Raw genomic sequence first — 17,205 nt, 5'->3', positions numbered from 1 at the left:
GATGCTACAAAAGATGAACTCGTTTATGTGATTTTCCATTCGAATCATGCTTCAAATTATGATACCTTTTCGATGTTAATGCCCTCTGAATCAGTTAATGGCCAAATATGTAACGACACACAAGGAATGTATCCATCCATTTTCTTAGCCGCTTATCCTCACAAGTGTCACGAAGAGTGCTGGGGTCAATTCCCAGCTGTCGACGGGCAGGAAGCGGGTTACACCCTGAAGTGGTTGCCAGCCAATCGCAGGGCACATGGAGACAAACACAAGTCGCACTCACAATCACACCTAGGAGCAATTTACAGTGTTCATTTACCATAATTCCCGGCCTACAGAGTGCACCTGGTTACAAGCCCCACCTGGTACATTTGTAAAGGAAATACCATTTGGTACATACGTACGCCGCTCCCGTGTAAAAGCCGCAAGTGCCCACATAGAAACACGAGATATTTCCAAAGAAAGACGGTACACAGAGAGTTTAACGCCAGCGCCGTCGCGTTAATGCTAGCGCCACCGCGCGGGCCAACGCTAGTGCCGCCACGCTAACGCTAGCACCTCCGCGCTAACAGGGCTGGCTAAAAAAAAAAAAAAAGTTAAAAATCACTGAGACACGGCAGTAACACACTAGCGCGGTGCTAACAGGACCAGACCGGTAAAAGTCACTTCCTCGGCACATATATTCCACCGGTCTCACTCTTACCTTTTGGTTGAAAGCGTGTGAAAAAAGTCATGCTTATAGGCCAGGAATTACAGTGATGTTGCATGTTTTTGGTATGTGGAGCGCCTGGAGAAAACCCACGGGCAGAACACGCAAACTCCACACAGGCGGGTCTGGGATTGAACCCGAGTTCTCAGAACTGTGAGGCCAACGCTTTAGCATCTGATATCACCGTGCCACGGGGGATTTAACGCCATGTTAAATGTGATGTTTCATAGGACCTCGCAAGGGTCACCATGGTCAACTTTAGCTTTTGGGAAAATGAAACAAAATCCTCTTTGTGGAAAAAGATGAAATAATATTTCAGTCATGATCGTGCCTCTGCGACTGTGTTTGTGCGTGGCCTATTGACAAACGCCGGACAGGGTGGCCCCTGTGCCGCTGCCAGGTGGCTGCGACCGGGCGGCGTGAACGACCTGCAGTGAACCCGCCGGCAAGGCATTGCCAAACACACACACACACACACACACGAGTGGGGTGGGGGTGGAGGGGGTAGTGACGTCACTAATCTACTTTAGGCCGTGGCGTCATGACGTGGAGGCAACACGCGATGGCGCGGACCAACCGCGATGGAATAGCGTGCACATACACGAGAGTCAGTGAGTGACGAACAAGTTGAAGCTTGATCATCAGCGTTGCGAATGCGCTTTTCTTTTCTTTCTTCCCTTCCCGAACGTGCAAACAAAAGGGATGTGCGCTAACTGGAGTGGAACTGCCAAAAAAAAAAAAAAAGTTGCTGAGACTGGACAAAAAAGCGGACAGAAATGGTGGATTGGCGGCACCGCACGCCCCCTCCTGGCTGAAGGCGGAATTTTCCTCTTTCCAGAATTAATCGAACTCGACCTTTCCATTCAGGAAATTAAATTGGATTTTTATTTTTAAGTTGTTCCAGCCTCTGACATGACATAAATGATTCAGTAAGATGGTGTCAAATTTTAAAAAATATGACAAGAATTAATAAGTAGGATATTTTACGGGGTTCATTTCAGGAAATTGAATTAAAATTATTTTTTTTGCATATTTCAGGCTATGAACGATATCAAGTGATTAAAAGGAAACAGAAAATACATAATAACATTGGAAGCGTAACATGATCAAATTAAAATATATTTTGAAAATGTCATTAAAAAAGGAACTTATTTTGATATTTTTTGCTACCATGACTTGACCCCAATCAAAACTAAAATAAAATAGAGAAATTTGAATTTATTGACAGCTCTGTTTGGTCAAAATGAAACGACTTCAAATCCCAAAATAAAAACATTAAAGCACAATAAAAACAAATTGATTAAATGACCAAAAAATTAAATGATTAAAAACTCAAAATAGATGAAATTGAATATTTCTAAAATAATTTTTACCCTGTATTTTGAACAATACCACTTTTTTTTTAAATAGTATAATAATTTTAACTTAAATTAAATTAAACAAAGGTTTTTTTTCAGTTTCTTTGAACAGTATGAAGTGATTAAAATGTAATTATTTGAATTACATATTTTGTTGTTTTACAACTTCCGATAGAACAATATATACATGTAATGATCAAATACAAAACTAATATGAGTAAAACCTTCAGATCCAATGAAATGAAGATCTGATTATTTTTTTAAAATTCATGTTCAAATAAAATTGGAACTTTCCTTCATTTTGATCAGCATGAAATGGTTGTAAAGTATAAAAATTTGAATCAGATAAATATACATCAAAATTACTTGTTTATAAAACCTGATGTGATTAAAGCATCAAAATTAAATGATTACAATAAATGGCACTTTTTTTTTAAATCACAAAAAATGTATAAAATAATTGTCAGTGTTGGGAATGTTTATATGTTCAAATAAAAAAATGTGAAGTCATTTCATTATCAAATTGTTTTTTTTTTTTTTTTTTATGGAGGCACTATTAACAAACGATATGCCATTAAAATACCAAAAGTAAATGTTTCAAAGTTCAAACTACTTTCAATAAAAAGTAGTTTGTATACAAGAATGGTTTTATTTTTAGTTCTGACAGAACAATATGAAGCGATTAAAACGCCCAAAATTAATGACGCAAAAGATGCTTTGCGTGGCTCTTTTATTGAACGTCACAATGTTGCTGCTGTTCTATTATTATCATCCTTGGTGAGCCTCAAATTTCGATTTATAGAGCAAAACAAAAATCTACACACCCCTCTTTAAATGCCAGGTTAGTGGATGAGTCATAAAAAAAAAAAATGTGACCTGAGAAATACAAAAAAAATGTGAGCGGGGACATAAGAGCTGTACTTAGAGTTGATCAAAAGCACTTTAAATTGTGACAGTAAAAAAAATAAAATAAAAAAAATATATATATATATATATTTATATACACCTCAATTCCCGGCCTCCAGAGCTAACGCTAGTGGCAACGCTAGCGCCGCGCTAAAGCTAGTGCTAACGGTAACAGGGTCAGTCAAAATTAAACTTACCAGTAAATATCACTGAGACACGCCAGTAACACAGCAGCAACACACTAGCACAGAGCTAACGCTAGCGCAGCGCTAACTGTACCGGTAAAAGTCACTTCCTCAGCACATATCATTCTTACCTTTTCGCTCGAGTGCCCCCTTGTGGCCGTTACAAAAAGTGCACAAATTAAACATCATCGCATAATCCGCAGGGTTGGAAGCGTGTGGAAAAAAGTCGCGGCTTGTAGGGCGGAAATTACGGCATACGTATTTTTATTTTTTTTTTTTTCCCAATTGAGCTGTGGAGGTGGAAATGATTTACTGTATCTTAAGATCACCAAAACCTGGCATTTCAGCGGGGGTGTGTAGACTTTTTCTATCCACTGTACAATGTTACTTCTCTATTGAAGCCTTACACACGCATGCAGATGAGCTCGCATAGTGCAACTGTAACTCTGACTTAAAGTATACACATGTAATACTTCATAAAACAGACGTGAAAACAGCGACGTTCGTGAGAATCAAAACAGATGACTCGGCATCTTTTCGTGCATCATTCACAGACACAAAACATGTCCCACTGATTTTGATTATTGTTATGATTTAAAAAAAATAGATGTGGATTTACAGTTTACGGTAGGATTATGATCTCACGCCACATTAAGCGTCAATCGAGCTTGACGAGCATCATCCGATGGCGTCCGGCTGCCGATAAACAACGCGCACGAGTCGTCGCTTTCATTTCTTTTCCCAAATCAATTTCTGCAGATGTGCAACAAAATTTAATAATAAGACTTTTTATTGTTACAAAGGGTTTTTTTTTTTCCCCCCCAGAGGTTTTTGGGAGCCCTCTTATAGGGCCTCAACCAGTTTATCCTCTGGGTGATTTTTTTATTGTATTTTTTTTTTTTTACATTAAAACGTTACAAAATACAAGAGGTAATGATATTCAAACATTTTTCTTAAAAATTCAAAAAATTGGCAAATAAATGTCAATTCTTGCCCCTGTTGCAACATTTAAGAAATATAAAAGTACGTTAAAAAAAGTCAATTGTTCTGCCTACAATTCATATCTTTATTATTGTAAGTGTTAAGGGAGCCATAAACAAGTTATTTAATTCTGCATATAATTTTTCCAATAAATCAATTTTAGGCCATTTTTGTCCCTGTTGCAACATTAAAGAAATATGAAACTACGGTAAAAAAGTCAAATGTTCTGCCTATAATTCATATCTTTATTGTTGTAAGCGTTAAGGGAGCCATAAACAAGTTATTTAAATATTTATATAAATTTATATAATTTTTCCAATAAATCGGCTGATTATGATGATTATTTACGGCTATCAGAATTTGAAAAAAAAAAAAATCTGTTTGAGTCGGTCCCTGCTCTCATATATATGCAGCGTGATCATTCCGGATGATTGGAAATGAAAAAAAGAAGGCAAAAAGAAAAATGAATTCATAAAAAGAAAAGGTAACGGCACTCGGGTGCCTTGAGATACGAGCGCACTTTTTCCAGAGACGGGCCGTCTTTTCGTCTTGAGACACGAGTGGGACTTGAGCGCCGGCGCTCGACGCTTGGGGGCGGACTTCGCCACATCCGACCGCCTTCGAGTCGCATTGGTTTCCGTGCAGTGGCAGGACAGAGCCAGTCGGTGGCAGTCACGTGCCCTAAAATTGCTTTGCCCCAGACGCGAATAGCAGACGCTGACGAATAAAAAAATAAAAAATAAAATAAAAAATAAAAAATTACACAGTGCAATAACATTGAGTGAAAAAATTGAAAAATGTACATTATTTCCAAGATTATTTATCAATGACTATGGGATTAAAATAACTACCAATAAAGCAAATAAAATATCTGAAAAATAAGAAAAAAAAATAAACTAAAATAAAACAACAGCTCATTTAAGAGACTTCAGGGATTAAAATTAATTTGAAGATTGGAATAAAATTACAGAAAAAAAAGGAAAAAAACTCAAAATAAAGAAATTCAAACATAAAAACACAGGGTTTGATAATTAGATCATAAAAAAATAACAAGGAAATAAAAAAAGTTAAAAACAAAAAATAAATTGTTGCATATTAATTAAGAAATAAAACAAAAAAAATACCTACACAGAAAAAAAATAACTAAAAATTAAATAGAATAACAAACAAAAACATGACTACTGTATTTAACATGAAAAAATAACCCAAACATGACAAATAATAAAAAGACTACAAATAAAATAACTAATACTATAAATAAACCCAAAAGCAAACATGAACTATCTTCTTTATAAAGAAGAAAATGAAGTATAAAGTAACTAAAAATTAAAATGAATTCAATAACCACAAATTAAGCAACCAAAAATGAAATTGTATGAAATATTTGATATTTCATCAAAAATAATCCAACAAAAAATGAAATAACTCTATAATAAATCAATTTTTAAAGATCTCTACAACTAAAAATGAATCAAATAACCTTCCCATCCTTCCAAATTCAACTACAATCAAAAGTCAAACAATAAAATAAAAACGTAGAGGAATGACATTGGCTGCACATATTTTTCGGTAGGAGAGCTCAAGCAAATTTAGAAATGAAATGGGAAGAATTACCCACAATCCCCTGCTCCGGCACGAAAACAGCCGTCAGCGGCCGGTCCGCCTCAAACCTGCAGCGGCGAGAACGCGTAGAAGGGAAATTGGGCCTCGTCCTCGTCCACAAAGAAACACTGGAAGTAGGGCAGCTCGTCTGTGGGCGGAGTCACGGCGTCACACCGAGGTCACATGATGTCACGCCACGTCACGTGACGTCGTCCGCTCACCTTCCACGTCGACGTCGTCCGAGTCCGCTGCGGAGAGAGAAGCCAACCAACGTTCAAAAGACTCGGAATAAAAATTTAGCCCATCAAATAATGGCGGCTCACCTTTCGATTGACCTCGATCGACCTCCTTTGCCGATTTATCTACGACAAAATAAAAGCGTCAATCGAGTCAACAAGAGCAAGTAATAAAGTAAAGTAATCAAAAGTAATCCATCTTACTTTTGTCTTGTATCTCTTGAAGAACGCCGTCATCTGGAAATACAGGCCAGAAATTAACGCTGATAATAATCCGTATTATAACAAAATAACAGTGACGCGCCGGTCGGCACCTTTGGGCACGTCGGCCTTGGCCGTCTTCTTCTCCGGCGCTTTTTCTGAACACAACGAAAACGCTCTCGTTTCTTTGAAAACATTCGTTAAACGCCGCTAAAATTTGCTTCCGATGAACCAAATACGAAGCGATTGAAATACACAAATCAAATGCGGACAAAACCAAAACAGAATTTCAAATATTTTGTAATAAATACAGAAAAAATAAAATCATCGTTTTAGACATTGCTGGCTGAAAGGTGATTAAAAAGCATCCATTGAAAAAAAAAATTTCAAATTAAATGAACTTATACTGTATTTACACCTGCTCTGCTGCATGAGTACTATTTAAGTAGTTTTTATTATAAATTATTTGTATTTAAAATCAATTAAAATTATTTGCTTATTAAGGGTTAGGGTTATTATTATTATTATTATGTTATATTATTATATATTATAATTATATTTTTATTATATATTATTCATCAATGAGAATATTTTATTATAAAGTATGTATTCGTTTTAGTATAAAATAATTAAAATGACAAATACATTAATAACAGTTTAGTGGCAAAAAAGTAAGGAACAAAAAAAGAACGTACTACATTAGATAGATAAAAAAAATTATTATGATTATTCATAAATTTGAATATTTTATTATAAAGTATGCATTCATTTTGGTATAAAATAATTAAAATGACTGAAATCAATAAATCAATAATAGTTTCGTGGCAAAAATGTAATAGATAGATTGGGTTGAAAAAATGTAAATACAAAATGTAAAATAGAATATAAAAAAATGATCATAATAATAATAATAGACAACAAAATCATTCTAAAATAAGTAATGGTAATTAAAATAAATCATCATTTTATTTTTTAAAAAAAGCCTTTTGTACCTTTTGTCACCGCTGTGGGCTTTTGGTTTTCTTTGCAGGACTCTGCACCACAAAAAAAAATAATAATAAAAATGAAAGAAAAGATCATAATACCGGCAGAGAAGTATTAACGCAAATATTGTCAATAAACAATATGAAAGCTACTTTTTGTCTTTAGGGGCGGTGGAGCGCTTTTCCTCTTCGCTTCAGTCTTGTCGTCTGAGAGAGGCACTTAAAAAAATGAATACAAATAAATACGTGCGCAGTATATTGAGCATAAAACATCCAAGAATTAAAAAGTGGTACAATGAAGAATCTTTGTTGCCGTGGAAACACGCTAATGTCGGTCTTATTATTTTAGGCTTAATTAGAGCAGCGTGACGTGATTAAAATACACACAAATTCATTCAAACAACAGAAAAAGAAATCTCGTCTCCGTGACAACATCTTCTATGTGCATAAATATGTAATAACAATCACATTACTGTATATTCATCAATGGTCTGCGCACCTTTCTTCAGTGGCACCAATTTTGCTTTTGCTCTCGCCGAAGAAGCGTTTCGATGTGCCGCCGATGCGTCTGTAAACAACAAAACAAAGAAAAACAAAAATGTACTCATATTTCAAAAATTGCACGTCATTGAATTCGAACGCTCGATGCCATTGACGGCTTCTCTCCGTTTTGTACGAAGTGGAGCAGCTTCAAGAAAAAAAAAATACAAAACAAAATAAAATATTAAGCATAAATAAAAATTACCTTTTGGTTTTGACTTGAGTTTGATGTCCTCAGCTGCTAAAAATATTAAAATTACACACAAAATGAATTTAAAAAAAGCCTTGATACTGTGGCGGCTTGACTTTGAGTGAAATTCATTGCGCAGTACATAGACATTCCACACATAGAGTTGATTAAAAAAAAAATATAAACTGAGCTAATTTTTCAGAGGATAAAGAATATAAATGTAAATATATGCCCGTGAGTATCGAAGGATGTACTTTTTACCACTTTGAAGTTTTACGCTCCTCGCAGCATTGACGCTAGCTTCGTTAGCCCATCTATTGCGTCTCGCATTGTGTGTTAGCCTGAAGCTAGCGATCGTTCGTAGACCAAAGTTATATGAAATGTTATATTGCGTGGTTTGGTAAAATACATAATGTGTAACTTTGTATGTTTTATGTTTAGTTTTACAGAAAAAGATCAAATGGGCGTGGCAATAAAGAGCTGGAAGCCCCTCGAAACGTAGATATTAGCTATTAGATATTAGCGACGGCTCATATCTCGAAAACCTGAAAGTCGAGGTGCTACTGTATTTACACGTAAATATTATTTAAGATGCAATATCTGTACCTGTCTTGCCAGGTGGCTCCTGGACTTTCTTTACTGGCCTTGTGATAACTGAAATTAATGAATGATTTATGAAAATAAATGAATATGAATGTCAAATGAAGGAAAGATAGAAAAAGAAAAATAATTGACCTCTCTTCATTGGCACTATTTTCACTCTCTCCTTCGGCACAGAAATATTTTTTACAGGACTTCTTTCTTCAGGTTCTGGTGGGACACATCAAAAAATTATGATTATTATTTTTTCAAACACAAAAAATTGCTTTTGAATTGAAATCAGGTCAGAGCAGAGCGAGGCCTCACCTATTTTCACGACGGCTTTTTTCTTTGGCGCAACTGTCAAGAAACACAAAACAGGAGTCGAAAAATCACTGACAGGAAATGTCAAATTTCTTCGATCCTCGGGCGTCGCCATTTCAGGAACTGAAATTGTTTTTTTGGGGGCGGGGCTGGAAATTGTTTGGTCTTGTTAGGGCGTCAGCATGAGAACACACTCTGATGTAGCGTCCGACCATTTTAACTTGACAGCGTGCATCCATCCATTTTCTGAGCTGCTTATCCTCACGAGGGTCACGGGAGTGCTGGAGCCTATCCCAGCTGAACCGGTCGCCATGCAAAATTAAAAATTGAAAAGCTAACATATATAGCTTTCTTTGTAGGTTCTGGTGCGTCTGTCACCTTATGGAACTTTTGGGGCTTCGATAATAGCAAAAGATGAATAAACACATGAATAAATGAATAAATAAATACACAAGTCATGCAAAGCAGGATGTTTTCTTTGAGTTTCTTCTTGCGTTAGCCATGATTTGATCATCTAGTCAACGTGGAGGCAAAGTTCAGCTCGTATCGCAAAAACCGAAAACCAAAATCCAAAAACTTATTGGTTTTGATGTCGTCGCAATGTTTTCCAATGCGTCCCCAACGGCAAAAAGTTGAAAAATGTCTCAGTTACCTGTTTTCTGTGCGGGTTTTTCTTTGGGAGTCTTCTTGACTTGTTTGTCCACTTTGGAGGTGTCACCCGTGGTCATCGTCGTGTCTTTGACCCCTTTCGAGAGGACCTCAGACAACTTCTGTGGTTCCTTCTTGGATTCTTTTGAAAGCTCTTTCGAGGGTTCTCTTGAGGGCTTCTTGACTTCTTTGGAAACGATGTCTTCATGTTCTTCTTTGTCCTTCTCAGGAGGTTTCGTCAGTTTCTTTTCGCTCTTCGTTAGCGGAAGCTCCTCCCATAATTTCTTTTCTTTGGTTTCATCCGCCACCTTGATTATTGTTTCTTTCCTGTAAGGTTTCTTGTCTTGATCCACTCTGTCACGAGGTTCTTTGTGCAGAGTCTTCTCCTCTTTCACCTCAGAGGGTTTACTCTCCTCAGGGACTTCTTGGGGTGTTTTCTGGGGTTCCTTCCCTACTGTGGTCGGTGGGTGGACCCTCGTCTGTCTTCTGATAGATTTTTTGACTTCCATCTCCTCCCTGAAAGATCTCCTGGTGTCTTCTTCATGTGGTACCTTGTCCTCCTCTTTAGGATGTTTCTTCTCTTCTTTCACTTGAAAGGGTTTACTTGTCTCCGGGACTTGTTCAGAAGATTTCGGGAGATCTTTTTCTTCCTCGCTGGGTTTCAAGAGCTTTCTCTCTTTTTTGAGAGATACTGTGATGTCTTGCTCGTCTCGCAAAGATCTTCTGGTTTGTTCTTCATGTGGTATCTTCTCTACCTTGGTGTGGGTCTTCTTCTCCTTTCCTTCCTCGTGGAGTTCTTGGGATGGTTTCTTGAGACCTTCCTCCACTGCGGTTGATTTCAGGAGCTTTGTCTGTTTTCTTAGAGAGCTCTGGATGTCCTTATCCGGTTTCCTGATTTCAGGTGCTTCATGTGGCTTCTTCTTTTCTTTTTCCAGAGTGGTAACCTTGGTAACCTCAACCTTTTGTTTCTCTTGCTCTTCTGTAAGATGTTTCCTGGCTTCCTTTTTCTCTTGGGGGGCCTTCTTGACTTCTTCTGTTTTGTTAATGCATTCTTTGTGTGGTTTCTCCAGAACCTCCACATGGTCTTTGGACGTTCTCCTGAAGATCACCAATTTTTCACGAGGTTTCTTTCCTTGAATCTCCTCCTTGGTAGCATTCTTTGCTTCCGTGTCCTCTTTCTGGACTTTGAAAAATCTTCTCTTGTCTTTGAGATGTCCTCTGACGTCGACAGCATCCCCGTGAGATTTCTTGACTGCTGACTTGTCTTCATGTGGTTTCTCAGGTTTTTTTCGGTCCACAGAAGATGTATTTGTTCGTGTGTCGGCTTTGACGGGTTTCTTGACTTCTTTCTCTTCCTTGAGAGGTTTCCTAACCTCTTTGGGATGTTCCTGTATGGCTTTGTCCTCTTTGTGAGCTTTGTCAACTTGGGGACGGCTCTTCTCTTCTTTGCCTTCTCTCAGCGGTTTCTCTGGTATTTCTCTGAGTAATGCACTGATGGTTCTTAGTTTTCTGTGTGGTTTCTCCGTGGGTGGTGGTTCAGGTTCTTCTTTGAGTGGTTCCACAGTCTTTTGATCTTTGGGAGTTTTGTGGTCCTCACTCGTATCTTTTTTAACCTTTACTTTCCTCTCATCCTTGGTAGATTCTTTGACTTTTTCTTCTATCTTAGGTTTCCTGACTTCCTCGTCTGTACTAGAAACTTCTTTGAGTTCTTTGGGAAGTTTCCCATCTTCCTTTGATAGTTCTATCATTTCTTTTTCTTCTTGTAAGTGTTTCTTGGAATCTTTCTGAGGTTCTTTGGCTTCTTTTGGTGGTTTCTCAACTTCTGTCTGTATTCTTGAAGGTTCTTTGAATTCTTTTGGGGGTTTCTTGGCTTCTTCAGAAAGTTCTTTGGTTTCTTTCTCTTCTGAAAGTAGTTTCTTGGCTTCCTTAGAAGGTTTTTTGACCTTTTTGTCTTTTTGCTGAGGCTCTTTGACTTCCTTTGAAGTTTCTTTGACCCCTATATCTTCTTTCTGATTTTCCTTGACGTCCTTTTCTTCTCTAAAAGGTTCTCTGACCTCTTTCTCTCTTTTATGAGGTGTTTTGACTGCCTTCTCTTTTTTAGATGGCTCTTTCACTTCTTTTGGAAGCTTTTTGGTTTTCATTTTATGTTCTTTTCTTTCTTTTTCTTGTTTTTGAAGCTTCTTGTCTTCCTTAGAAAGCTCTTTGTCTTCTCTTTCCTTTTCCAGAGGTTTCTTGGCTTCCTGAGAAGGTTCTTTGACCTCATTTTCTTCTCTCTGAGTCTCCTTCACTTCCTTTGAAATTTCTTTGACCTCCATATCTTCTTTCTGAGGTTTCACGACTTCCCTCTCTAATCTAGAAGGTTCTTTGATGTCTTTCTCTGCTTTCAGGGGTTTTTTGACTGCCTTCTCTTTTTTTGCTGGTTCTTTAACTTCTTTTGCTGGTTTCTTGGCTTCCTTCAATGTTTCTTTGACCGGTTTCTCTTCTTTCGGTTTTTCCCCGACTTCCTTCTCTTTTCTAGATTGTGCTTTGGCCTCCACGTGCTCCTTTGGAGGTTTCTTGATTTCCTTTGGAGGTTCTTTGACTTCTTTCTCTTCTTTGTGAAGTTTTCTAATGACCTTTGTAGTTTCAGTGGCCTCCTTCTCTTCTTTCTGAAGTTTCTTGTCTTCTTTAGAAGTTTCCTTTACCTCCTTTTCAGCTTTTTCTTCTCTCTCTTCTTTCTGAGGTTTCTTGACGACCTTGATAGTTTCTTTGACCTCCTTCTCTTCTTTCAGAGGTTTCTTTGCTTTCTTAAAAGGTTCTTTGACCTCTTTCTCTTCTTTTTGAGTTCTCTTCACCTCTTTGTCTTTTCTAAAAGGTACTTTGACTTCTTTGAGTGTTTTGAGGATCAACTTCCTGTGTAATGTCATGTTTTTTAATTCTTCTTTTGGCGATTCCTTTGTTAGCTTCTCAGTAAGGTGTTCCTTCTCTTCTTTGGCATGTTTCCTCACACTTTTCTCATCCTGCTTAGCCATTTCTGCCATTTTAACTGTGGAAACGCTTACCGCCGATGGCTTCTTGGGTTTCACTTTGTCTTTGGTGGCGTTTGCCTCGACTTTTGCCTCCTTTATTGATTTCGTCCTCAGGGGTTCTTCTAAAAGTGAGAGGCATATGGTGAGCACGTATGTGAAATTTAATTACGTGGACCAATCTTAGTTCTGGACAACTTTCTTCACATTGTCAAAGACACTTAAAATCATCCGTATGTACAGTCGATATAAGACAAGGTTTAAAGGTGAAACAGTAGCACAATTGATAATAAAATCCCAGGATTTACAGATGTACTAAGTATGTGAAGTTCTGCTTTTACAGGATATTTATACGAAGAGTTCACTACCTTTCAATTTTTTAGTCTTTTTTCTAAGGAGTTTCACGATGGCTTTGAGCTTCTCCGTTGGTTTTTCCCCGGTGGTTTTGTTCTCAACCGATTCCTCGTGCGTGACGTCTGTTTTCTCTTCTTCAGTTGTTTCTTTTAAAGTGTCAGTATAAGGTAACAAATATCCACGAGTAATTAAAAAAAAACTTGTGTATTGAATAGAAGCTTGGATATTAAAATACATACAAAGGCCATCACAATATTACCTTTAAGTACAACGTCTCTATGTGCTTGATCTCTTTTCGTTGCTTCTTTGGCAACTGAAATATAGATGATACACAAACACACACACATCATATTCACACTGACCTTGTAATATGGATCCATTTGAGAAGTGACATACCTTTACTTTTATTCCAAACACCACAAAAAAAAATGAGGGAAAAGATATGAAAAAAAAAAACTCTTTAAGAAATAATTTATATAATTACAAAATATATAATGTACTTTCTCAAAGCACAGTAACAGTTAAATAGCATGTAAACATTACTTCTTTTTTTTTTGCATCAATTCAGTGGACTTTGTGCTGCTCCTTGTGGGATGCGCACCTCGCCCAGCAACAAGACCCATTAATATTTATTGTTCTTCACAGAGGATAAAAATATATGCCTATGAATATTGTTGTTTTAATCAAATAGTTATTGTTAAATTGTTATAACACCACGGCACGAATGCTACCTGTTAGCTCGCATATGGCGCTTTGCAGTCAGCGTTAGCATCAAGGTAAACAGACAAGTTAGCCGAAGCTGGAGCTATCGAGTGTTTGTATTATGCTTAGTTTGACGATAAACCTGAACTTGGAGTGGAAATAAACAACTTGAAGACATTTTTTTTTGGGGGGGGGGATGGGTGGGGGGGGGGAGACTATCTGCAAGATTCCAGCATGGTTTGAAATGAGTTGAGTTGACCGCCACCATAATAAAGAAGAAACAAAACAAAATTGAGCGTACGACAACTCGTAGCGTCAAGAAGTAAAGACAAACATGCCAGACAAATCATGCAGGTGAGTCGCTTTGGCGACCCCTAGTGGACAAGCCCAAAGTCACAACAGCAACCAAATTGCGACTTTCCTCGACAATCATCACGTCGACCACACGAGAACGTTTTTTTCATGATCACGTCATGAAAAAAAAAAATGTGCAAAGATGGAAAGGAAAAATGACTGTTTTGTACCTGCGCGGTTTTTGCCGGGATGTTTGTGAACGCTCGCGCGTCCCGGCGCAGGAACAGGAACAGGAAGCTTCCCTTGGTCGTCATGCGAATCGTCTTCCTCATCACGATGAAGGTGCTCCCCGTCATCAGCGTCACGCTCGAGAGGTTCACTCTCGGCGTCCTCCTCCAAAGTCGGTGCCTCCTCCTCTTCCTCCTCCTCGGCGGCGACGGTCGTGGTCTTCTCATCTTCAGACTCGTCGCCTAAAGTGGTTTCATCCTCATCGCCGTCTCGTGTTGTCGTCTTCTCTTGGGTCACCTCCTCCTCCTCCTCATCTTCATCAACGGCAGCTTTTTCTTCCTCCTGCTCCTCATTTTCAGTTGTTTTCTCCTCCTGCCCATCCTCATCTGCAGCTGTTATCCCATCACCTCCCTCATCTGTTGTTGTGATCTCCTCCTCCTCGTCATCGTCATGATCATCGACTCCTGCCTCCTCTTCTTCATCAGCTGAGGTTGTTTTCTCATCATCTTCATCCTCATCTAATATTGTTGTAGTCTCTTCTTTGTTCAGTTCTTCGTCCTGGTCACCTACGGTTGGTCTCTCCTCTTCCTCTTCATCTTCAGTTATTGTCGCCTCCTCTTCCTCCTCATCAACAATTTTGGTCTCCTCCTCCCCGTCCTTGTCGTGATGGTCCATAGTTGCAGTCTCCTCATCTAATATTATTGCGGTCTCTTCTTTGTTCTGTTCCTCGTCCTGGTCACCTACGATTGGTGTCTCGTCCTCCTCCTCCTCCTCCTCCTCCTCATCTTCAGTTATTGTCGCCTCCTCTTCCTCCTCCTCAACAGTTGTTTTCTCCTCTTCATCAACATCATCTGTTGTTTTCTCCTCATCTTCCTCCTCATCTAATATTGTTGTAGTCTCTTCTTTGTTCAGTTCTTCGTCCTGGTCACCTACGGTTGGTCTCTCCTCTTCCTCTTCCTCCTCAACTTCAGTTATTGTCGCCTCCTCTTCCTCCTCATCAACAATTTTGGTCTCCTCCTCCCCGTCCTTGTCGTGATGGTCCATAGTTGCAGTCTCCTCATCTAATATTGTTGCGGTCTCTTCTTTGTTCTGTTCCTCGTCCTGGTCACCTACGATTGGTGTCTCGTCCTCCTCCTCCTCCTCCTCCTCATCTTCAGTTATTGTCGCCTCCTCTTCCTCCTCCTCAACAGTTGTTTTCTCCTCTTCATCAACATCATCTGTTGTTTTCTCCTCATCTTCCTCCTCATCTAATATTGTTGTAGTCTCTTCTTTGTTCAGTTCTTCGTCCTGGTCACCTACGGTTGGTCTCTCCTCTTCCTCTTCCTCCTCAACTTCAGTTATTGTCGCCTCCTCTTCCTCCTCATCAACAATTTTGGTCTCCTCCTCCCCGTCCTTGTCGTGATGGTCCATAGTTGCAGTCTCCTCATCTAATACTGTTGCGGTCTCTTCTTTGTTCTGTTCCTCGTCCTGGTCACCTACGATTGGTGTCTCGTCCTCCTCCTCCTCCTCCTCCTCATCTTCAGTTATTGTCGCCTCCTCTTCCTCCTCCTCAACAGTTGTTTTCTCCTCTTCATCAACATCATCTGTTGTTTTCTCCTCATCTTCCTCCTCATCTAATATTGTTGTAGTCTCTTCTTTGTTCAGTTCTTCGTCCTGGTCACCTACGGTTGGTCTCTCCTCTTCCTCTTCCTCCTCAACTTCAGTTATTGTCGCCTCCTCTTCCTCCTCATCAACAATTTTGGTCTCCTCCTCCCCGTCCTTGTCGTGATGGTCCATAGTTGCAGTCTCCTCATCTAATATTGTTGCGGTCTCTTCTTTGTTCTGTTCCTCGTCCTGGTCACCTACGATTGGTGTCTCGTCTTCCTCCTCCCCCTCCTCCTCCTCATCTTCAGTTATTGTCGCCTCCTCTTCCGCCTCATCAACAACTTTGGTCTCCTCCACCTTGTCGTGACCGTCTATAGTTGCTGTCTCCTCATCTTCAACCTCATCACCAGAAATGATTTCCCCCTCGTCATAACGCTCGTCTGTGGCCGGTGTTTCCTTATCTTCCTCCGCCTCCTCGTCCTCATCAGTTATTGTGCCCTCCTCCTCCTCATTTATTGTCATCTTGTTGTCCTCTTCCTCCTCCCAACGGAACAGTTCTTCTGGACCTTTGGTCTCCTCCTCCACTTCCTCCTCCTTCTCCAATACTTCTTCTTCTTCATCCACCTCCTCGGACACACCTCCCATGTTCTCCTCCTCTCGGTCCTCCTTATTTACACGCAGCTGCCATTCGTCTTCATCATCCTCCTCCTCCTCCTCTTGGACGCCGAGCGATGCCTCAAGGCGGACGCGTTCTTCTAGTGATGCGACAGCGACACATTTCAAACTCTTGTCGTCATCAGTATCTTCTGCAGCGCACCCGGAAAGCATTCGCGGCGCTTCACGTTTTCCCCATTTTGCTGTCTCAGCTTTATTCCAAACTAAATCCATCCATCCCATTTTCTGAGCCGCTTATCCTCACAAGGGTCGCGGGGGTGCTCGAGCCTATCGCAGCGGCCATTGGGCAGGAGGCGGGGTACACCCTGAACTGGTTGCCAGTTAGACTCATGGATGGATGGATGGATGGATGTCAATGTGAGTGAATGATTTACAGATGGATGGATGGATGGATGGATGGATGGATGGATGATGTCACTGTGAGTGAATGATTTACAGATGGATGGATGGATGGATGATGTCAATGTGAGTGAATAATTTATGGATAGATGGATGTCAATGTGAGTGAATGATTTACAGATGGATGATGGATGAAGTCAATGTGACTGAATCATTTACAGATGGATGATGGATGAATGGATGATGTCAATGTGAGTGAATGATTTACAGATGGATGGATGGATGGATGGATGATGTCAATGTGAGTGAATGATTTACAGATGGATGGATGGATGGATGAATGAATGAATGGATGATGTCAATGTGAGTGAATGATTTACAGATGGATGGATGGATGGATGGATGATGTCAATGTGAGTGAATGATTTACCGATGGATGGATGGATGGATGAATGATGTCAATGTGAGTGAATGATTTACAGATGGATGGATGGATGAAAGAATGCATTAAATTTGGGAATGAGGCTGTAACGTAAAATGTTGAAAACGTGGACGTGAATGCTTTGAGGGTGCAGTGTAAAT

The 17,205-nt window shown here is 39.4% G+C and overlaps 1 protein-coding gene across 8 annotated transcripts in view; it reads right to left on the bottom strand.

Moving 5' to 3' along the window:
• Positions 1 to 135: 135 nt before the first annotated feature.
• The window catches only part of si:ch211-266g18.10 (trichohyalin), a 23,280-nt gene continuing 6,210 nt past the window's right edge, over positions 136 to 17,205 (bottom strand). For 3 of the 8 annotated variants that reach the window (XR_009798605.1, XR_009798610.1, XR_009798611.1), the window contains 17 exons: positions 14,028 to 16,364; positions 13,061 to 13,114; positions 12,816 to 12,947; positions 9,447 to 12,572; positions 8,798 to 8,830; positions 8,627 to 8,701; positions 8,498 to 8,545; positions 7,907 to 7,942; positions 7,661 to 7,729; positions 7,315 to 7,380; positions 7,171 to 7,212; positions 6,292 to 6,336; positions 6,182 to 6,214; positions 6,065 to 6,103; positions 5,963 to 5,989; positions 5,754 to 5,889; positions 2,508 to 4,856 (listed from right to left, as the gene is read on the bottom strand). Coding sequence is in view for 1 of the 8 variants with exons in the window: in XM_061844873.1 (XP_061700857.1) it covers positions 5,804 to 5,889; positions 5,963 to 5,989; positions 6,065 to 6,103; positions 6,182 to 6,214; positions 6,292 to 6,336; positions 7,171 to 7,212; positions 7,315 to 7,380; positions 7,661 to 7,729; positions 7,907 to 7,942; positions 8,498 to 8,545; positions 8,627 to 8,701; positions 8,798 to 8,830; positions 9,447 to 12,572; positions 12,816 to 12,947; positions 13,061 to 13,114; positions 14,028 to 16,364 (6,248 nt within the window). In the remaining 7 variants the exon portion in view is untranslated. Of the gene's footprint in view, positions 226 to 1,234; positions 1,434 to 2,507; positions 4,857 to 5,334; positions 5,890 to 5,962; positions 5,990 to 6,064; positions 6,104 to 6,181; positions 6,215 to 6,291; positions 6,337 to 7,170; positions 7,213 to 7,314; positions 7,381 to 7,660; positions 7,730 to 7,906; positions 7,943 to 8,497; positions 8,546 to 8,626; positions 8,702 to 8,797; positions 8,831 to 9,446; positions 12,573 to 12,815; positions 12,948 to 13,060; positions 13,115 to 14,027; positions 16,365 to 17,205 lie in introns of those variants that run through there. The other 5 variants (XR_009798606.1, XR_009798608.1, XR_009798607.1 and 2 more) reach the window with 5 other exon arrangements.

This window comes from Syngnathoides biaculeatus, chromosome 15, assembly GCF_019802595.1.
Source record: "Syngnathoides biaculeatus isolate LvHL_M chromosome 15, ASM1980259v1, whole genome shotgun sequence".
Taxonomy (NCBI): Eukaryota; Metazoa; Chordata; class Actinopteri; order Syngnathiformes; family Syngnathidae; genus Syngnathoides; species Syngnathoides biaculeatus.
The sequence above is the reverse complement of the archived record's forward strand: the minus strand, read 5'-3'. Positions and strand labels throughout refer to the sequence as shown.